General features: G+C 38.8%; 1 protein-coding gene across 2 annotated transcripts; it reads right to left on the bottom strand.

The window, feature by feature from the left end:
* Positions 1–1,644: 1,644 nt before the first annotated feature.
* STEAP2 (STEAP2 metalloreductase) lies at positions 1,645–22,410 on the bottom strand. 2 transcript variants are annotated; one of them, XM_026505197.4, is made up of 5 exons: positions 22,217–22,410; positions 14,672–15,196; positions 11,322–11,849; positions 8,796–8,960; positions 1,645–6,873 (listed from the first exon to the last, which is right to left on the bottom strand). In XM_026505197.4, the coding sequence occupies exons 1-5, from the start codon at positions 22,241–22,243 to the stop codon at positions 6,586–6,588; spliced, it is 1,533 nt and encodes a 510-aa protein (XP_026360982.1). In that variant the 5' UTR covers positions 22,244–22,410; the 3' UTR covers positions 1,645–6,585. The 2 variants fall into 2 exon arrangements, with proteins under 2 accessions (XP_026360982.1, XP_057160120.1); XM_057304137.1 differs by lacking the exon at positions 22,217–22,410 and adding an exon at positions 22,073–22,181.
* Between the last annotated feature and the right edge of the window lie 1,280 nt (positions 22,411–23,690).

Here is a 23,690-nt window from a genome sequence, read left to right as displayed (position 1 = left end):
TTCTTCTAAGGACACCAGTCATCCTTGGATTAGGGCCCACCCATATGACCTCATTTTAACTTAATTACCTCTTTAAAGGCCCTATGAATTAGTATGAATTTTAGGGAGCTATAATTCAGTCCATAACAGATCCCAACATACTTTGGGTTATAAGTTCTTATAAAGAACAAATTAAAGATCAGAATGTGTTCAGTTAAGGCAATACTGGTATTCTTACCTATAGGACATTGATTATTTCTCACAGTAGTGATAAGTGACTATTCTGATTTAACGATCACTGTACATTTGATCAACAGGAATCTGCCCTTGGGAGATGTATCCATTCTGAACTCTCAACTGATCTGAATTTTGAGCCTGCAGTGCCTGACTTGGTCAAAATCATCATTTATGTCATGTTTCATTTTTTATTTGAAGAATCCACTACCAAAGTTAATTTGCCAGCCTGGTTCCCTAGAGCCTACCATAAACAAACAACAAACATTTACTTGCTGCCACTTTATCGGGTGGCACTCACTCTGGGAAGCAGGTTAGGACAAGACAGAAGTTGAGGCAGGCAAATATAGGTGTTACCGAGCTGGCCATAGCTTTGGAATAAATGCAGTTTAATTAACTGCTCAGTCTTTTATGATACTTTCATGGAGGCCTTAAGAGTTATTTCACTAAGGAACAACTTCTCTTGGGGAGAGGAAGGGAGAATTTACCCACCAGCTCCCTCTTGTGCTACGTGTCTTTGGTCAAAGATCACCCTCAGGTTGGGTTGCCAGATTTAGCAAAAACAAACAAAAAAAGTCCCATGCACTATTTGTGAGAGAATTACATAAAAAATTACTGTTTGTCTGCATTTCAAATTAACTGCGTGTCCTGTATTTTACCTGGCAACCCTGCTCTCAGGACATTAACACCCATGCATTTCCTGGCAGCTGCAGGGAAAGCCAGAGCTTCCCCGGATCCTGTGCACAGACACGAATGTCAGTTTCTCCTCACAACAGCAGTGTGGCGGCGGTGGTGATGGTGGTCAGGAGGCAAGGCAAGAGGTAGAGACAATGATGGGAAGGGGTGTGAGCAGGAGGATGCAGGCACAGCTGGATGAATATAGGGTGATAAATAACATAATTTTCTCTAAAGATGAGTCAACATTCATTATCTCGTTAGTATCTGTAGAACCATACTGCTTTAGACACTGAGAATATACTAGTGAATAAGATACAGTTTTTGCTATCAAGGAGCTTATAAAATAAAGCTTGACTATTATGTTGAGCCCTGGTTTAAAGATACTTAATGAAAGCTAGTAAAATGAAATAAATTTTTTAAAGACTTTAGTTTTAAGTAATCTCTGCACCCAACGTGGGGCTCAAGCTCACCATCCTGAGATCAAGAATTGCATGCTCCACGTACTAAGCCAGCCAGGTGCCCCTGAAATAATTTTTAAAATACCGCCTCATTAGATGGATATTTTCCTAAATGACTACCTTGGCAAAAACAAGCAAACAAAACCTCCAAAACCCCAAAACTATTACATGTATTGCTTTCTAAATCCTTCTACAAAGAAATAGATGGCCTCCATCAAATATTGGAATTATTATTCAGTAAGAAAGAAAAATCCATTTGTGTATAACATTTCAAAAAAGAAGTCAAAACACATTAAATAATACTTTTTATTTAGATGTTCATAAGGCATATATCTATGAGAATGATATAAAAACATGGCATGTAATTTGATAGTGATATTTTGGAGATTACAGAGTTTCAGCAAATACCTATTACACAGTTATAAAGAAGACGGTATTTTCTAAGCAGTTACAAAATATCTAATGAAAGATCAAGGGAAGAAAATGAGTATAATTAATTAACAATGGAAAATCAATTCTAATGTGAATTGCACATTATCCTTTAAAAACTTTTAAAGGTAAGATTTACTGCAATCTAGTTCATTCAAACAGTGTTAAACAATATCACGACAAAGAACTGAAGGCCAGAATGGGTTCATTTTGACTTCATATAAAGAAACCCAAATATACAATGGGTCCAATATGGGAAAAGGGAGTTGAATAGTGAAGGAGTCAAGATCTTTTTAGTTTCTAACTGGCATTCCTTATGGTGTGGCCTTGGTCCTCTTGGACATTTGCCAGGCCTCCTGTTGTATCTACAATTCCGGCAGCAAGAGGGAGGAGCTGCTTTTCTTTGAAGAGACTTCTAGGTCACCTATACGTCCCCCTACATCTCACTGGCCAACACTCAGTCCCATTGGGACACCGAGCTGCAAGGGCAGTGAAGTAATGTCATGGGCAGCAGCTTTTAACGAAGTAGGGTAACCAGACAGTGGGAGACAACTTCCAGTTCCTGTGCAGGCTGGATATGTGCAAAGCTATGAAAGATCTTCAAGGAAAATCTTAAGAGGATATACTTCCTTGAAGGTGGCAATTTGAAAATCATACAAAAGCACCTGTTTTGGTAATTTAATTTATCCTATCCAGACACTGGGAGAATCCTGTATGGATAGCCTGCCCTAATTTTGGATGACAGCATGATGGAAAGCCAATGATTTGGAAAACTTAAAAAAAAAATAAAATCTCAGGATGAATGTGTGTTAGGCTGAACTAAATATTGTTTGATATTACATGGACAGAATCTCTGAATATTAGCACTTGATAACTTTCTTGCATTAAAAAAAAATGGAAGAACCCATTCATTCCTGTAAAATTCACTGTTCAAAGGTAAGAACAGATTGTGTTCCCACTAAAATCAGTACAGGTTTATTTAGAGCAATTACATATACTGAAAATTTACCAGAATTTGTTTTACCGACTTATGAACAGTTGAGGGTAGAGCATCTCATTTTCATGACAACACATCACAAGTAGAAATCTGAACACTGGACTGAGGCATGTTATACTATGTGTAGCACGGTCAGAAATTCACAAAACAATTTCAACACCAAATTTTAGGCTGTTTGAATACTTATTTCAAAACAGAGATTCTATAGAGTGACACAAGTTCAATGTTTATAGTATTCCTAAAGAAATAGTTATGAGTTACAGTTATGGGTATTTTATTTAAAATATCACATAAGAAACCTTACATTTCACAAATAAACCTCTATTTGGGGGCAAAACTCTTTGTATAGAATTTATTATGAAATAGTTTAATGGCAAAAGGCAATTAAAAAGAATTAAAACTTTATCATATTATATAAGAGATAAACAATACAAAAATTGGATATGATATATTGAAGCCCTTTTACACAAATGATTTTCAGAATTTGTAAGTATGAATATATCTTAAATTACTACTATCAAATTAATTTTGAAAGTAAAATTCCTTAAGTCAATGTTAGGCTAATTTATAAGAAATTAATCAGGTAGTTTAATACTGGAGCTTACTAGCCAATTCTGTATGTAGCACAAAATAATTATCTCCAATAAATACCTATAAATATAATTTCTTCATACTTTAAAATATTTTAAAATTTAAATAAAAATCTCTACATGTAGACAATCTGGGCTAAATTTCCATATAGGCTTTGAAAAATATATGTCAGCATGAATATAATCTTATTTAAACATGATTTTAAATATTCTTAATAGAGGAGATATATGAAATCTGCACACAAAAGCTAAATAGCATGATTCAGCCCATGATTATTTTCCTCTTAGGAAAAAATTACTTAGTATTTTTTGCATAGGATTAAGACTGGGTATATTTTCTACATCCTTATAATTTTCTCTGGGGCACTTCTCAAAATACACATTTAGGAAGCAAACCCTACTACTTGAAATTTCCCACCACTTTCTCACACCTAGCAAGAGCAGAATTCAGTCCTACTTCTGAGGCCAGAGTAATGACAAAAAAAAAAGTGATTATGAGAAATAATGACTAAGAAAAATAATCTGGTAGAAATTGGTAAAATAAAGCAATTAAAAGTCAATTAAATAAATAAAAATCAATATTTCTGTATTTTTAGAAAGACTTTGAAACATTTAGAATTAAAATGAATATATTACATTTATTCTAAAACTTCAAAATTATTTCATCTTTGTAGTACTAAAAAGGAGATATTATCATTTGAAACAAAAGTTACATCTTATATACATTTTTGTAAATTTTGGGGTTTTTCTTCACATTTTCAAAGGCCCCATTTATCTGTAGTAGTGATAATGTTATTTTTATTATTGGCTATTTAATATACACATGCAACAATATAATTCAATAGTCATCTAACTTTTAAGAATATTTCATTGTATTTTCACATTAAATGGTGAAAGCATGGTCTTGGGAGAGTGAAACTTGAGGAACAAATATTGAAAATATGCTGTGAATTTCAGTAGTGCGCTACAACAGTTTATGGGTGTTTCCCTTTAAAAGTTATCACCCAACTGAATTCCTACTAAGAACTAGCAAGTAAGTGATTATCAAGAGGGAAAGAACAGAAATAAAATAAAGAAAATGGAGAGCTCAACTAAGAAGTACAAAATACTTAAATTTACCAAGAAGAGAACACCAGAGAATCATGAATGATTTACCAAATTGACAGGGTGCAGCAGTAGGGAAAGAGCCAATTGTGGGAAAGGTAGCTTCCATTAAATAAAAGTCCTTCTAGGGATGCCTGGGTGACTCAGTTGGTTAAGCGTCCGACCCTTGATTTTGGCTCAGGTCATGATCAGGGTCTTGAGATCAAGCCCCACATTGGGCCCCTGGGTGTGCAGCCTGCTTAAGATTCTCTCCCTCTCCCTCTGCCCCCCAAACCAAAACTCTATTTTGGCAGCTGCATTCAGTAGTACCTCAGTGGGTAAGTTTAGAAATGTTATAATTTCAGGATGTATAATTACATAATGCATATACTTGTATCTTATCTGCAACTTTCTAGTTTAATAAGGAAAGAACAAATGGGAAAAAAAATGTCAGGCATTCTAATCAAGGTTTGAACAAAATGCAATTTTAATGTGGAATGTCAGCACTGAAAAATTTTATGAATAATTTGTATGATTATATGTCTCTAGAGTAGATTTATAATTAACCACTTTTCTTAATATCCTTCATGCTTGCAAACTGCTCCCTAATGAATGGCTGAACAGGCAGGAGGACTTCTCAGGAAGAGGAAAAGAGATGACCAACTCTACAGGGATTTTTAAGGATTGTGTAGGACCTCAGCCATTCATTAAAACTGCCACGGTCCTGTCTCTGCTGGAGTCCCTCACTATACAGGGAATCGTATGGATGGCCATGGGTCTCCAGGGTCATGTCCCAGGCAAGATCCTCTTGCAAGGTAAGGAACTGCAGATTATCCCACAAGCAATCATCAATTTATGACTGTAATATTTTCATAAATTTTTGATACCCACAACACACTGTAAAGAATATCAATGCCTTTACTGACAAAAGAGGAAGCATCTTGATTGGCATCATGGTGGTAACGCATGGGGACAGAGCAGGGCCATCAGCCTGAAGGTTAAAACCGGAGCCTCTGAAATCGGGCTGCCTAGGCTTGAATGCTGGCTCTGCTCTTACTAACTGCATGACCTTGGGCAAATTAATTTTCTATCCTTCTGTTTTCTCATACGTAAAATGAGGATAATAACTACTTCTGTTACGGGGCTGTAAATATTAACACGGGATAATACAAGTAAAGTGCTTAGAGTAGTGCCTGGCATGTTACTATCCCTCAGTGAGTGTCAGTAAAATCTTATAGCAGAGAGAGTGGGGACTGGCCAACATGCAACACTGTAGATCAGCTGACAACAACTACTGGTGGGTAAACCTCACACCTTCCCTCTAACTGGAAATAGCTGTAAGATTCTCAGGCTTGGTACCACATTAGAAAAATCACTTTCGGAAGCCAAATAGTATGGTCTTCTCCCTCACCAACATAATAGCATGCAAATGAAACTGCTCTGTAACAAGATAAGAAATAAAACCTTTCATGAGGTACATATTATCAGTATGCATTTCATGTCTCCATTGTTTTTCAAATATAATTTCAGAATCAGTTTGGTTTTTTTTCAATTTGTGTTTGTTCACAGATCACACTGGTTCATACAATTAATTACATTCTTCAAAATCGATCTTATGAGAAAAATATAGGAATGTTATCATTTACCCTTACCTAAATGCTAATGTAATGTGACCTTTCTTAAAGTTAATGTATGATTATACATTTCTATTTCTTGAGCTGAATAACAAAACCTTAGGTAAGCTTCAGAAAAAAATATATATCCATTAAATTATATTAAAACTTAAAATTCTGCTGGTTTGCAAGTTGTTGGGTTTTTTTAACATTATGTTGTATCTATATTAATAACCAGAAATATCTTTGCCTGATTATGGACTACAGTTTGTTAAAAATAACAGGAGTGTTATGGTTGTGCAAAACAAAATAGACAAGTTGACAACAAAAATTCATATTGTCAAAATATGACATCTGTGAAAATTAATTTCAAGAAAATCCTACCACTAATTTGGTTGAGATCTTACTGGACAGATTTCAGCCCACATCAATTTGACAGTGCACTTACAAATGAACATAAAGGAAGTCATAAAAACAATGGCATGAGTGGAACTCTATATGACATCAATGAGCACCGTTTATCATCACATTACTGTAACCCTCTCTGGTGAGAGATGAGGAACTGCTCCTCCAATACCTTCTTCTAGAAATTGGCTCTTTTCCCAGCCTTTTTTAATTCTCTTTAGCTTTCGGCTTATACATGGAAGGAGTAAAATGACCTTACCCAGAATTACAATTGAGGGCAAAACAAGAGCAAGAACGAAGTTTGGTGGGGTGTAAAACCTGTAGTATTCTTCTTCAAAAGCTCGTTTCCATCCATAAATTAAAACATGGAAAGTACTTATGAGCAGAGCGACATATCCAAGTGTAGACTTGGGTAGAGGAGGAAGAAAAAGAAACAGAGAATAAGGAACAAATTATTCAAACTGATAAATTAACCCGTCCAGCTTCATCATATTTATAGTGTGCTAAAAGTATTTTATCTTAAATTATTGAGCTTCTACTGAATTAAACAATTTGAATATTTTCATATACATTTATTTATGTGTTTGCACATCTTATTTTATACAAGTAAAGCCATATTGCGTATAGTTTAATACTCTGATTATTTTATGTATCAAGAACCTTATCCCTCATGTCATTAAATATAAAAACATGGCTCAAATTCTATATAATATTCTAATGAATGGATGTTTTCTAATTTGCTTAATCAGTCCTTTTTTGTTGATCATTTACTCTGTTTCCAACTTTTCTCCACGACAAGCCCTTTTCTATATTTTGGTTTATTTCCTTAGAACTTATTTCTAATAGGGGGGTTACTGGTCAAAACATCTGGGTTTTCCTTAAGGGTACTGATGAAAACTGCAAAAGTTCTTATCCACATTTCCACCAGTTGTGCGCATTAAAAATTTTATATACATACATATATAATAAAATTAAGTGCTGAAGAGCATTCTCATGGGTATACACTCCCCCCACACCCTGCCCCACATAAATATACTAGCTGAAGGTAAATATGAAGAATCTTACTGTATTAGTATGTAATATGAATAGCATTTCAAACGTGTGGTTTTATTGACCACATAAAGTGAAATTATTAAGAGTACTTCCATTAAGTGGTTCCTAAGGGAAAATCTAAAAGGTCAGCGTTCTGGGCTCCCTAAATTACAACGTTTGATTGCTTACTTTGAGAAATGGTCTCTGTAACATTATATCAGTATAATGATGTAATGTCTAACTTCACTGAGAAAGGACTGACTCTGTAGCCCGAAGTTGTTCTGTTTTGCAGTTACTCATTTCAATTTAATGATCACTTGCACCCATCTAACACCTTTTATCAGAGGGGCCCTCTATCTCTTTTTAGGTGTGATTAAACTGACAGTCGGAAAAGTATTTATGTTTTCTTTCCTTCAAGAAGGAAAAATGAATTTAGACAAGGAGATGCCCTTAACTTGAATGAGCTCCTTAGATGACTTGGAAAAAAAAAAAAAAAAAAGCTCAAGCAAATAGGCAAACACAAAACAAAACAGAATTGAGTGTACCACCAAATGACAGTCACCCACAAATTGTGCTATGAACTATTTGGATATGACCAATACTGACTTTGTGATAATATTGGTGGGGTCTAAGTTTGAGTTACATATTTTAAAAATATGTATATTTATTAAATAACTCTTACTGGAGAAGGTGAATGTTTATTAAAGAACACAGTGCTGTTTTGAAACTGTTTTGTATATACTCATAGACACATACATACAACTAATACACGAAATTACATATACGAACAAGATTCATAAGGCTAGTTGCTTGTCATAATTCATCAGCCCAGTCACCTAATTTGCCACTGTTTCTGTTTACACACACACTTCTTTTACAATATTCAGACTGATCTTCCCACTTGAATTCAAATTAATGAGATTTTTCTAGATGGATCAAAGTGACTCAAAATATAAAGTAATTCTTTACTCAATTGGTCGAGTAACAAATTGACTTTTCGCACTGAACTTGATCTAAGCTTACCCATTGCCACTTTCATTTTTTTTCTTTTTAAAATAAACTTTATCCGTAACTAGTAGCCAGTGCTATCAAAGTCTTCTAGTAGAATCCTGTACTGGTCTTTTGCTTACTAAACCAGAATGATCCTAGGCTGTAGTTCCAGCAATTTTTGTTTCCTGAGCTGGATACATAAATGCAGCCCCAAAGGCACTCTTTTATAAGAAGCATATTTAAAATTAAACTGTACTTAACACTTGAATTCTATGCCGCCCAATCTCTCACCAAAAAACCCACGTACCTGAATAAAACTGAATTCCCTCCAGTTTAAAGCATTGCTCACTGACGGGATAGAGGTGACTGCCAGGAGGGACAGTAAGCCAAGGCTCATTATGCCAAAGGAGATATACATTTCAATTCTCCAAACTTCTTCCTCGTTCCAAGAGTTTTCAATATTTGCATGAACCTAACAAGAGCAAATGTGAATTTCCTTTATTTGGCAGAATATTCACAGATTCAGCCCAGTTCACTCTTGGCATAAGATTACATCATATATGGACATATTTAAGCTGTATTTTTTCAATTTAACAGACTGTGATGGAGAACCTATTACCGGATGGTATTGTGCCAGGTGTGGAGAAAAGAAAAGGGAGAGTTAAATAAAAGGAGGACTAAGAGTCTCTTCCTTGCATAAGTGTGAGGGGGTGGGTAAATCTGCCACCTACACTGTCATATATCACAGTTACAGGGAGTCTAGAGTCCCACGACCAGGAATGCCAAGTGGTCGGTTGCAAGGTGACATAAAAAAAAAAAAAAAAGAAGTACTGGCATTTAAACGTTGTTTTGAGGTACTTTTCTAAGTTGGTTTAAACTTGGTTGAATATTTTGGGTACATCCTGGTTTTACATCAACTTAGAATCCAGGAAGAGAATTTCTAAATTGTGTGTGTATCTTCTTCTCTTACTTGAAGAATATTTGTGTGTAATTTATCTCTTTTTTTTACTTTCTTTTCCTCAGGAAGCTGAGAATTCCCTATAAAGTCCTACTGAACGCAAATATTTATTCTCTTGAATTGCCTCATTGATACACTTTTCCAACTGTCCAATTGCCTCATTCCTATATAGTACATTTCCAAATGTCTTTTCCTTACGTTGATAATACATATATAATCAAGTCAGACTTGATTAACTCTGAAGTGTGGTATTCTGCATAGGAACTACTTTTAGAATTATTTACATGTAAACAATATAATTAGAGTATAAATCAAAGGTTGGACTCCTTGGGCTAAAGCTTTGATTTAAATAAGTATCCATTCATGGATAACAGATTCTAACTTAACACAGTTTAACTCTGTTCAGTTCCAGTTAACCAAACAAACTTGAAATTAAAAAAAAAAAAAAAAAAAGCTAGTTCTGAGCATTGGGTCTCCGGAACAATCATACCAACATCCTGAAAAAAGCCACAGAGCTCGTCTGTGGAAAAAGCCTCCTTTTACCTTGATATCTATACAACAATACAGAACCACCACATACCTCGGTAGACCCAGAGCTTACAACCTGCAACTACCTGGCCTCCCAGTTCATTCATTCATCCCACAAATACACTTTGCGAGTGCCTTGCTACGCGCCAGCCACAGTTTGAGGCATTAGGCATCTATCAGTGGACAAAGCGGACAAAGGTCCCTCCTCTCTTGCATTCTGATGAGAGGAGGCAGACAACAGTATATACAATAAACAAGGAAAACAAAGTGTATGAGGTGGTGGTAACTGCTATTGAAAAGAGTGGAAGTAGAGCAGAGTAGGAGGGACTGGGGGGATGGGGGAGGGGAGGGGTTGAGGCGGAAGCAGGCGGCAGAATTTAAAATGGCGTCTAGGCTTGGGCTTCCGTGAGGAGGTGAAATTTGTGCAAACAACTTTACGACCAGTGAGGGAGCTGGTGACGCAGATATCAAAGCCTTAGTATTCAGTTAAGAGAAGAGGTGTTTTTAGAGAGACAATGGCTTAAAGAACATCCATTTGCTAATTTTTCCACATTATTTTAGGTTGAAACTGTTAAAACAGGCGTAAGTGCCCAGCGCTACATACTTGGATCATGATGCCTTGGTTCCTTATGAAATGCAAAAGCTCCCATTTGTTTTGGTGCAGTGTCCTCGGCTGTCACAGGTAAATGCTACATCAAACGGCATCAGTGAAGCCCCTTGTATTACATTTGCTGAATGGGAATTACTGAGGAAAATCATACTCGGCTCCATCATCACGCTCCTTGCATGAAGCTTTCTGTGAGATTTCCTTGCAGAGCTAAGTGCTATAAAGGTTCGCGTGAGGAACTAAAGCTTCACCTGAGTATTTTTCCTCCTCTTTTTGATAACAAAAGCCATGTAAATGTGTGTCTCCTGATCTTGGCTTCCTATTCTGTTTTGTATTTTCAGTGGTTCTAATTTTATCGCATATGTTTACTGAGAGTTGCCTTATCATTTCATAGAACGCAGCCAAATTAAACATTGAAATAACTGTTTAATGCTAAAAGCATTCATTACATTCATAATATTAAAAAAGAGAGAATGAAAAAGCCCACTAACCCTTTATTTCTGTTCTTATTCTTCAGAGAAAGGTATAGTAGCAGCTTTTATCCTAAATGATTGTGAATCGGCCACATAATTCTTATACAGAAACACTGTATAAAGAACAATTCTTTCACCTCCCTAAATATGCCAAAATTTCTATTACAAGGTTTGTAAAATTTGACACTATTTTAAATCTCACATTTTACGGTTTATACTGATAAGATATTTTACTGGTATCCGATGAATAACAAGCATGTTCCATACCTGCTGATAAGCCATGTTGAGAAACAAGTATCTCTCTGACCTTCTCATTGGTAAGCAGAGGCTGTAGGCAACATGGACCGAAGCGAAGAAAAAACTTAGTAATCCAAGCTGTTTTCTGCACTGTAACCAGGTCTCCAACCATGGCGGAAATTTCCTATACTTGGTGCCGTAATAAAGCTGATAAGCAGCTGCCAGGAGACCTGCTAGGTATACCAGGGACAGCAAAGTAATGGCAACTATGGGCAAGGTTTTATTCACAATCTCAATAGGAATCTTGTAAAAATCACTCTGCTGGTTTCTAGCATATGGATGTATCACATCTCTGACAAAGGAATAAAGAAAGAAAAAGGTGGCTAGGCTTATGGCAACCACCACTGGCCCTCTCCAGAGAGTAAAGAGTCGCAGGGGTAAATTTTCAATCTCCCTGGCTGATGATAACGATCCCAAATCAACAGGAATGAAATTCAGCTGACGGGCAAGTTCAATAACCTGTTGTCGAGCTTGAATATTGTTGCTGCATATATAGACCTGTGGCAAAAACAAAAGATTCATCATTACTATTGTTAATAAAAACGGTGACGTTCGCACGCTCCAATTCACCTATGGAGCATCACTTGTGATGCCCTTGAGTGATGCGAAAAGTTAAGGAGACAAAGCATTTATTAACATATTAATCTATTTATTAATAGGTTAAAACAGTGTCATAGAACCAACAAAGTCCTTGCTACTTGTGATGACATCAAAATAAAATGCAGAAAAAACCTGCTGGAACCTGGGATCGGGAAGTCCTCAGGGGAAGGAACGAGGAGGAAAGAAAAGTTTCTAGAACATGTGGTTCAGCAGCAGTGGCAAGGTAAGTTCTAGGTGGAGTTTGGGTTGCTGGCCATCCACTGACCACTCAGGTTCTCACTCCCACAGGGCTCAGGGTGCGGTTGGCTTCCGGGGCTTCTGAGGACACTATCTAGTTCTAGGACCACAGTGATTCTGTCTAGTAGAGGGATTACAAGCACTGTCCTTTATAGACACTCAGCAAGAGAGAAGATGCGCATGGACTCTGGATGTTGAATTTGCAATTAAAAATCTCTAACTTATGTCACAATGCTATAATATTTATAAAATTTATTTTTGGCTTAGAAACTGATTCACCAAGTTATCTCTGAAAAACCATGAATAATCTCAAGTTATTATTATATTACTTCATCGGTCAGAATATGAAATTCTTTAATCTGTAAATAAGGATACTATACCTGTGTGGAGGAAAAATGGTATTATAAGGCTTAGTTAACTTAAATGGTAAAGCAACTGCTATTATCTAAGGTGTTCCGTCTATATAATGAAGTGATGGGTGGACATTCAAACTCCCCAGACTTCTTAGATACATTACTGTAGTTGAGAATTCAACAAATATTTGTTGAGCACAAATTCATTGCTGAAGTGAGCCATTATTACTTATGGGCAAGTCATCTCACTCAGGCCTAGAAAAATATTGCCATAAAGTTGCTGGGTAATGTTTGGGGAAAACAAATTCCTAAATATATCCCTCAAGATGTTTATATAAGGTCTCTGGAACAGACCACACTGAACTATTTGCATGCTAAAATCTGCATTATGCTGACAATGTAGAGCTCTCTGGATTACTAATCGTACCTAACATTAGCCAGATGAATAACAAAGTCTGTATTATTACACACATGTTCATGAACTTCTAAAGTGGAGTGGGGAAGAATACCTATATTCCAAAGAAATAAAGAAAAGCATTCTAAATGAATTTATTACAGCTGTGACAATGCTGACCTTTTTTAAATTTCTTATAAAAAAAAACCCTGTAATAAAATTTAACTTTAAATATAACCCATAAACTATAATATTTAAATTTAAGTAAATTTAAAATTCATTTAATTTATAAACCTAAATGTATAAATCAAACATTCATAACAAAGGAGGAAGGACTATGGAATACAAATGAAACTATTTCTGTAGCTCACTTTGAGTTCAATTCCATATTTTTTGTAGTTCGTATTTTTTGTAGTTGTTAAAGAATTAAAATTACCACAGTTATGGGCCAAGGATTAAATTTAGGTTTATCCCTAGTTTGTTTGGTGTGTATCCATTTCTAAACTTTGATGGATATCCAAAAGAAAAAAGGATTTAGAAATAGCGTCTGGGAAAGCTGGGAAGTATATAATCTCTTACTAGTCTTCCAAATTAAAGACTTGAAAGTGAATGGTTATCACGACCTAATATGCCATGTACAGTGAGTGATACAATATGTGACTTCATTTTCTAAGGCTTTTAATCTAAGGCATAACCTGCCTTTATGAACAAAAATAATGAAAGTATTTTATCATCATGCTTACCTATAATGCATAACTACACCTTTAAAAGATTCTTAAGGTGCACTATTTTATGTGTTTACTTATAAAAAGCTCTCCTTCCATAAAGACATTGAGGGAGCTCCCCATCTGCTTTATTCTCAAGTTGAACTACATAGAACCCATACACTAAAAAAGAACCTAAGAAATCCAATCTGCCTCCCCAAACAGATTAAAATCTACACTTTAAATAAAATGAACTGCACTATTTTAAATCCTACGAATAATTTTCATAAAATAAAAAGGCACTTCTACAGCATGCTTCTTGAGGATCATACTAACTAGTGTTTCATACACAAATGGAATACTGTTATCAAACAGCTGCCAGAAAAGAGAAGGGAGGGGGGTGGGAGGGAGGGAAGAGGTGAGCTGGGGAGATAGAGGTAGAAAAAAGACATGTTTGTTATTGTTTCTATTTTTGAGGAAGCCAGGAGAGAGTCAATGCAATGTGTCTCATTATTTGTCAGCCAACTTTGCCCTTTCCTGAATTAGCTGGTTATGACTGGAAAGTCCAAGTAATTTTCTCAGCATTCCACATTATTTTATAGGGGTAGAAATGTACCCTTACAAGGTCAGGACATGAATTTTCAGGTGCGCATACACAGTTTTCAAAATGATAATCATTGGAGTGTCAGAATTTGGCTTTTAAATGTATGACATTTGTTTCACTACTTAAGTACAAAATACCAGATAAATACCAGTAAGATTGGGGATTAAGAAGTACAAACTTCCAGTTATAAAATAAGTAAGTCACGGAGATGAAAAGTATGGCATAGGGAACATAGTCAATAGTATTGTAATAATGTTGTGTGGTGACAGATGGTGACTGCACTTCTCGTGGTGAGCACTGAGTGATGCACAGAACTGTCGAACCACGATCTTACATACCTGAACCCAGTATAACACTGTATGTCAACTATCCTTCAATATTTAAAAAGAAGAAATTAAAATTTTAAAAAATTGAAAAAAAACACATACCTGCCGGCTGGCATCCTTAGGTCCTAACTGAAGTGCCCAAGCCGAGACAACATTAAAGCCTTTGACAATCAGGGAATCCGGGAATAATGAAGCCAAATATTCAGCATTGGATTCTGGGTATTGGTTTATCCTCATGTTATTGCTCACATCAATCAGGATTTTACCCACAAGCAGATGTCTCAGGTCCCAAAGGGAGGTGTAATGTTCTCTATGTATAGCAACAAATATTATATTTGTTTTTGTGAGAGCATCTTCATGATGAGTGACATCTACCACATGAGGGAAAAATTCGGAAGCAAACTTGGGATTTCTACTTCCTATAACCACATGATAGCCACATCTAATAAGTCGAATCGTCAGCGACTTGGCAAAATCCCCACTTCCAATTACACCCACAGTGACCTTCCTTGCATCTTTGATACCATTTATGCCATTCGGCAAAAAAGTTTCGCTAAGGTTCTTAGGGCTTCCCATCATAGAGATTGATTCCATGATACGGGCTCTTTCAAGATCACCAGAGATATCCTAGGGGAGAGAAAATAAAATCTTCATCAATTACCTATTACCAAGCATTCATCCTCTTCCAGACATTCTAATAATACCCCTCATGTCTAGAGGTAAAATATTTTGGCAAGCTATAAAAACGAGAACCCAGCAAGACACGATCTGTAAGCTAAAGAAGGATGTCAAAGTAGAAAAATGAACTGTCACAAAGTTGATATGCTAAAGTGGGGCTTCTAAATTTTTAATGTACACATGAATCACCCGAGAATCTTGTTAAAATGCAGATTCTGATTCAGTCGGTCTGGACTGAGGCCCGAGAGTCTCCCTTTCCAACAAGGTGATGCCAGTGCTGCTGGTCTCCTGACCTCTCTTTTAGCAGCAAGGCACAAAAGGCAAGAGACTGAAGTTTTCACCTCGAATTTTTTTAAAAACGCAGCTCTACCAAGTCTGATTACCCAGTTTTGCAGCAGATCAGAGGCGGCTGATCAGAAATGCCACTAGACATGAAGGGGACTGTGCTGACATGTGAGGGTATATGTGACAACAGAAGACAGAGAAGCCACACACACAAAAAAACTATTTAAAACTGGCTAGAGTCATTTGGGGTGGAGTCTAAAATTATCCTAAATACCTCAACAGCTAATGAGTGACTTTATTATTAAAGGAGCGTAAGATAAATTGATTAATAAAAAATGAAACCCCCCAGCATTTAAATAATATTTTAAGAAAAACAGTCTTCAAAGTATAACAAGGATTAAATACCACTGACTTCTATCATTCACTCTATATTCTATAATTTATTAAGACAGTTTTCCAATGAAAATGGGGTTAGTAATGTTTCTATGATCTTAAATTACACAATACTTATGAAATATTTTTCTTCCCCTTTTATTTCTTGGCTTCATAGAATATGATGTAGTTATTTTCCCTGAAAAATTCTGTCAAATTCTCTTTTACTTAAGTGACTAACATCTGAAATGTTGATATTTGTAATAACTTGCTCAGGAAGACACATCAGATGGCCATGAATCAGTGTCACTGTTGGATCTGAACAAAAAATACTCTTCCATTCCATCCCCATTGCACAATTCCTTTTATGCTTACAGCAGATGTGGATCACCACAGAGGATTTAATGGATTTTACAGGAACAGGTAGAATGCTTCAAAAAACATGTTTTGGGGGTTTTTACTAAAAGAAATGTAAAATTTAGACTAGAGACAGAAAAACTCAACTTTTTTTTTTTTAATATTCTGTAGCACTGCCTTCTAGACACCTCTGTTTTCTTTTTTTTTTTTTTAATGATTTTTTATTATATTATGTTAGTCACCATACAGTACATCCCCGGTTTCCGATGTAAGGCTCGATGATTCATTAGTTGTGTATAACACCCAGTGCACCATGCAATACGTGCCCTCCTTACTACCCATCACCGGTCTATCCCATTCCCCCACCCCCCTCCCCTCTGAAGTCCTCAGTTTGTTTCTCATAGTCCATAGTCTCTCATGTTTCATTCCCCCTTCTGATTACCCCCCCTTTCTTTATCCCTTTCTTCCCCTACCGATCATCCTAGTTCTTATGTTCCATAGATGAGAGAAATCATATGATAGTTGTCTTTCTCTGCTTGACTTATTTCACTTAGCATTATCTCCTCCAGTGCTGTCCATGTTGTAGCAAATGTTGAGAACTCGTTCTTTCTGATAGCTGAGTAATATTCCATTGTATATATGGACCACAACTTCTTAATCCAGTCATCTGTTGAAGGGCATCTCGGCTCCTTCCACAATTTAGCTATTGTGGACATTGCTGCTATGAACATTGGGGTGCATATGGCCCTTCTCTTCACTACGTCTGTATCTTTGGGGTAAATACCCAGTAGTGCAATGGCTGGATCATAGGGTAGCTCAATTTTTAACTTTTTAAGGGACCTCCACACTGTTTTCCAGAGTGGCTGTACCAACTTGCATTCCCACCAACAATGTAGGAGGGATCCCCTTTCTCCACATCCTCTCCAACAATTGTTGTTTCTTGCCTTGTCTATTTTTGCCATTCTAACTGGCGTAAGGTGGTATCTCAGTGTGGTTTTGATTTGAATTTCCTTGATGGCTAATGATTTTGAACATAGAAAAACTCAACTTTTTACCCTACAAATGGATCACAATGACTCCAAAAAACCTGTAAGTTCATCTTTAGAAAAAAAATAATATTACCTAATATTCATATAGCATATTCTATGTGCCAGCAGATAGTGCTTTTTGTGTTAATGGACTGAACCCCACGACAGCTCTGTGAGATAGATGCTATTATTGTCATGCCCATTTAGAAGATGAGGAAACTGAGACATGCAGAAGATGATTAATTACTTTGTCCAAGGTGATGAGTGTGAAAGTCAGGGAATCAGGATTAGAACCCAGGCAGTCCAGCTAAGACATGTGTCACTTTGGTGCAGGTATGGAATTTAAGAAAGGGCTTTTTCTTTGGTGGGGGGACAAGCTGGAACAGTGATGGTTGTGCTCAGATTAGTATATTCTTCTCTGGCCATGGTTCACTCCTCAGCATTTACCCAGTGATCTTAATGTCTAACTCAGATGCTAGGAAAGGAGAAAACGCACTATTTTTTAATCTATTACATGTTTCATTTCACACTTTTCAAGATAGACAGGGTGGTAATTATCTTCTTCCCATGCACTCAGAAGGCCAGGCAGAGGTCAGAGGCACCAGAGTAATACAAAACATCAACATCCTCTTGGAGATATCATGGGCTATCTTGGGAATCAAGAGTAGTTAAAGGAACTAGAAGTCATCAAATCAATGCTCATTTCATTCAACAATCCAAGGTGAACTGGCCAACTTACCCCTAATCATATATGTTGCCTAAGGGGGAAAAGAGTTATTAGACTAACACACAGGAACGCAAGTGTCCTACCTATATCCCAGGCCCGAGTTCTTCTGGGTAGAGATTGTGGCATCTCTCAAATAGAAGAATTGCCCCACTGGCTTTCAAACACACAGCAAGAGCACAAGGTGTGCTGACCCTGCATGGTGCTCTGGGAGTCACCAGGGATCCCACCACGTGAGTGAGTGGAGAGACAGAATTGTAATCCCAGAGTTGTTTCTGCCCACAGGGGAGAACGGCCTGCTAAGGCAGCGGTTCTCAGCTCCAGCTGCATGCTGAAATGACCCGAGGAGCTTTAAAACACACTGATACCTAGTCACCTCCACCCAGATTTTTGTTTAATTGGTCTGGAGTCCAGCTTGGGCATCAGAATTTTTTTTTTTTTTTTTTTAGATCATCAGGCGTTTTAATGCAGCTGTGTTTGAAAACAATTCTACTAAAAGGTTCAGGATTCAAGCCAATATGTAGTTTGGTATTTGGAAATAACAAATGTGGCTTTTTGATCATCAATTATGCTCATTTTTGCCTTGTTGTTTGTACTAATGAAAAATAACACTAGCTAGAGAGTAACAGTTGCCTGGAATGCAGGGAGCTGAGGAATAAGCATGCTGCCCCTCCCCCTCTCTTCCTCTGGCAGGAGCAGTATCAGAAGGACCACTCACTATTTTGCAATTTCCCTCTATCCACTTTCTGGAAAGGTCAGTACCACTCCTTAAAATGTGTCAACCCCACTGCACAGCATACTCTGTTCCTGTTGTTTCATAACATTCAGAATGGTCATAACATCACAGAATGGTCCAGTGATGGTATCTTTTCTTTCTGTCGGACAAGGGACTCCAGCTCTCCAGGCGTCAGAGGCTCTGCTGACTGGAGTGGATGGGTGTTTCCAAGTGGACTGACTTGCTCTAGAATACTGCCTACCAAACTTTCACGTGAATATGATCACCTGAGATCTTGTTAAAATGCACACTCTGATTCTCTACGTCTGGCGTGAAGCTCAAGATTCTGTTTCTCCCAAGCTCCCAGATGATGCCCCTGGTCCCAGTTGTTCATGGGCCACACTTCAACGAGTAAGCCCCTAGAGTCTCTCTGCCTTTTCATCTGATGCTAGTCCCAGGTAACATAGATGAAAGAACTGAGAAGACTATGACATTTACAAAAAGTTCTGTGTATGTGGTATTTAGGAGGAAGGACAGTGCGAGGCTTCTGAAACCTCCTTGTTTTCTGAGTCTGTTTCCTTTGTTACATGGCAGACAGGTTGTACTTGACTCCCTCAGTCCAATACTAAAATCCTTTTGTTTCCAAATCTTAAAGCTATATAATAATAGTAATATCACTTTATATTTAACACTGTGACACTTCAACATTATAAGCTTGATTTAAAAGTGTGATTTAAGTAGCACATGGGTTCCTTCAAATTTCCAAGGTCACAGTTTTCTCGAATGGCCATTTGACCTACTGTTCGCATTTAATACTTCAAGTATATCATCAGGGTCAAAGAATTGGATTATACTCAGCTGCGCAGCCTCCTAAGATTTTTGTTTAGAAGGGTTTCCTTAACATTCCTCTGGCTGAATGGCAGCTGTTATGTTATATAAATAGAACCTAATTTGTTTCACATATAAACATCTAGGGCATTAATTTTTAGATGATAGTAACTCTGAAAGGGGCTGTCCTCTGAGGTCTGGATGACATCCACAACCTGATGATTTAAATGGGTTATCAAGAAAATGTAATCCCCCAGGGCCACAAGATGGGGTAGGTGTATTTTTGACTTTGCAAGGCCACATCTGAACCTTTCTTCTCCTCTCCCGCAAACACTCAGTTCTTTTGAGGCTCATGGCACCTCAGAAAACCTCCCTGTAAGCACCGTTGTCATCTACTGACTTCTAGCTTAGCCTTTATCACTAGTGACTTTGACATACATAGTCTTACATACATAGTCTTCCTCTCTGTGCCAACGGTTGTCATCCTTCTCCAGGATGTCTTCTTCAAATGGATAAGGCATTCAACCTCATGGCCTCTTGTTTCCAAAAGTCATTCATCAAATCAATGAATCTCTGCCTCCACCCTGCTCATTCAGTTTCTGACATCTCCAAACACTATCTCTAAGCCTTCTGGTAATCTTAGTCAAATAGTTGCAGTGATAATTCAAGTCAGCAGAAGAAAGCTGATGCATCGACCCACTATTTTCTCACTCTCCATCGACCTCCTCCTGGTTTCTCTTTACCCACCCTAGATTCCATAGCATATAGTTAAGGTCACTTGCTTTAAAAGATCAACTCTTGTTAAGGACTAAATGCTTGTGTTCCCCCCACCCACCGCCTTGAATTCTTATATTGAAATCCTAACTCTCAATGGTAAGGTATTCGAAGGTGTGGACTTTGGAAGGCGATTAGGTCATGAGGGTAGAACCCTCTTGAATGAAATTAGTGCCGGTATAAAATAGACCTCAGAGAGCTCTTTCTCTCTTTCTGCCAAGTGAGGACAGCAAGATGATATAGTCTATGAACCAGGAAGTGGGTCCCCCCAGACACTGAATCTGCCCTGTAAATAAGAATGCAGTAAGTATTCTTTGTTGTTGAATGTATCAAAAAAAAAAAAAATGTGAGGACCAAAAGAGAAGTAATAGGTCTATAGGTAAGGTCCCTCTCTTTGCTGATCAAGACATGGCAGCCCAAAGTGAGTGATAGGTCAGTGTCATGGTTACTGGCTGAGCACAGAATAAACGCCTCTCCTGATGTCCTGATTGTGTCCTTTTTTGAAACTGCAGTCCTAGTCTTTCCAACTTCTGAGGCACCCTCTTTCTCACCTTTCTTACTCATTTACGATCCTTTCTTTAAAAATGTATTTGCCTTCATCTGTGCTTTTTCAATATTAAAATATAATTATGCTCATTCACTACAAGTATATTTCCCATGTCATCAGAAAGACAAAAGGTGACTTGAATACAGCTTTTCATTTCTTTTTTGTACAATTAGCTCAATTTACCATTGTTTATATTGTCTCAACTCCCCCCCTCCCAAATAGACTGACTAGCTAAGTGAGAGAAACTGCAAACCATTTCTAAATAGCCTGCAAAATATCTAGGATGGGTATCGTTCTTCTGTAAATAGCTTTAAGGTTTGGAAACAACAGAGGGAGAGATGCAAGGTAAAAAAAAAAAAAAATACAGACTCACTGAAAGAAAAAAATAAACGGAGGAGATCAACACAACCAAGATATAATAAAGGTGGAAAGACTATGTGGGGGGGTGGGCTCAGGCAGGGCGGCACGGAGGAGGTGGTTTGGAGAGGCTTTTAAGGGTTCCCAGGAGTGGGGCCGTTCCTAGGACTCGATCTCAATCTTGAGGGTGAGGGAAGGGGCAGGAGTTCAAATTCTGCTTCTCCCGGTTTCACCCACAGTGATGAGTGATAATTAACCATGGCCCGGAATAAGTTTTTCCATCTAAAAAATGAACTGCCTAAGGAGTAGAAACTGACACCAATCCTTCTTCAAGGGGTGGGGAAGATAATAAACGGAAATCTCTGGACAAAATTTTATCTCTTTGCTCTATTTTAAGAGCAAGATTTTTAGGGCATAATTTTCAACAAGTTTTGGCTGAGGCTGAACACAGGGCTCGAAGATAATTTAGGACACTCGAAGAGGAGGCCAATTACCTCCTAACACATAATGGCCTAAACACACCAGGGTCGCATAATTGGCTAATAAACAGAACGACTACTAGAAATACTTCTTCGCAAAGCAGCGCTGCATGATATTCTGTGAGAAGCGCTGTATGAACCCAGAGTGGCAGCTAGCCGAAGACGAAGGTAAGCTGCCCGTCCTTTTCCTGTGGGGCACATCCTACCTGGGACGTTGTCTCTCCTGGCCTCTTTTTTCCTGGGCCCAGCCTCGCGACTTTCTGGGGAGCTCGTGGAAGGCCAAGGGGAGCAGAAGACGCAAACGGTGGGACAGACACCCTTCCCCACCCTTCCCACTCCCCACCCTTCCCACTCCCCACCTCCAGGTGCCAGGAGGTCAGGACGGACGCCCGCAGAGGGCGCGGAATCCCGGGAGCACCGATGCAGCGCGTGGCGACGACTGCATCTTGCCCCTCAACTCCGCCGCCGCCACCTGGTCTCGCGCTCCTACCCGACCCGCTCACCTCTGCGCCCCCCACGCCGGGCTGCATAGAGCCCGGCGGCTCTCCAGGCGCGGCGCCGACTCCCCAGGGGCCCGCCCTGGCACCAGGGCCTAGGGACCGCGCCTCCGACCGGCTGCAGCAGGGTGGCTGCCGCGGCGGTCGCGCTCCGGCTGCTTCCCCGCCTCCCCAAGCTGGATCGCGTATTGCCGGAGAGGAGGAGGAGGAGGAGGGAGGCGCGCGGAGGCCGTTTTCGCAGTGACGCGCCGCTAGGGGCTGCGCGCGGGGAGGGCGCCGAGCGCGGAGCTGGCCCGGGAACGCAGACTGGGGGGCCGGCCGGGCGGAGGTGGGGACCCGTGCGGCGCCGGGAGCTCGAGGGGTCCAGGGAGGGCGCGGAGAGACTGGGGAGGACCGGGAGCGCCGACCCGGGCAAGCAGTGCTGCGCGGAGCCTGGCTGCTTCGCTCCAGCTTTAAGTAACCCCCAGACTGGCAGCTGCGGGGTATCCGCGGCTTGCCTGCGCCCCCCACCCGCCCTCAGTCTCCGCAAGGCTCCCCCATGATTCCTTTTCAAGCAGATCTAGAAAAATGAAGCCCACTTCTCTACTCCACTGCTTTTGTGCTGCGTGGTCGCCTTTTCGCTCTACACTTTGCTTTTCATTACGCCGTGCACCACCCCCTTCCCGTTCCCTCTTCCATACTCTCAGTTCCTGACAAGTCTCCAAGAAACTGCGCTTTTTTTCCTCTATGTGTTCTTTCCCTCACCTCTACCCACCCAAACCATCTTTTGTCTGGATTGTGTCCTTGTAATAAAATGTTCAGAAATGCCCTTTTATGAGCCATATTTTAAAACTCCCTCAGACAGAAGGATCCTCACAGCCTGCGGACTGCAGATTAGTCTGTTGACTTTGACCTTCACTGTAGCCGGTGCCAAGCTAGCTCTGGAGTTGGGGAACAGAGGGTTAGACCAGGAGTCAGGAGAACTGTGTTCCTGGGAAAGCCACTTAACTCTCAGGGCCGCAATGGCCTTGAATGCCCAGGGGATCTCTGAGCTGTAAGGGCTCTGGCTTTGGGATTCTGTAAATTTTCTCCCTGCAGATTACCAAGCAGTCATGACTCCTTTCTCTTTTGCAACAGATCTTCAATCTCACAATGAAAATCAATTCAGGAAAATTCTCAAATTTGGGTAAAATTTTTTATATGTTAGTAAATTCTCATTTCAGCAAATTAAGTTTAAAAATTATCTCTCCCGGGTGGTTTATTAACCAGGAAAAAAAGCCGAGAAGGGGGTCTTGAATCAATCATTGGACAACTGCACTTTCCCCTCTGTAGTCCATTCAGATTAACCTTTGCAAATGCTGCTTTGGAAATACATTCCTTGTTTGACTTGACATTTGCCCCCTCCCCCACCGCCAAATATTATTAAGGTTTAAAGTTTAGGCATAAGCTAAGTTTTTAGTGATGTTGAGGTATTGACAGCTGGTGAAATTCTTTCCATTTC

Source organism: Ursus arctos, unplaced genomic scaffold (genome assembly GCF_023065955.2).
Source record: "Ursus arctos isolate Adak ecotype North America unplaced genomic scaffold, UrsArc2.0 scaffold_3, whole genome shotgun sequence".
NCBI lineage: Eukaryota > Metazoa > Chordata > Mammalia > Carnivora > Ursidae > Ursus > Ursus arctos.
This window is presented reverse-complemented; position numbering and strand designations above follow the sequence as displayed.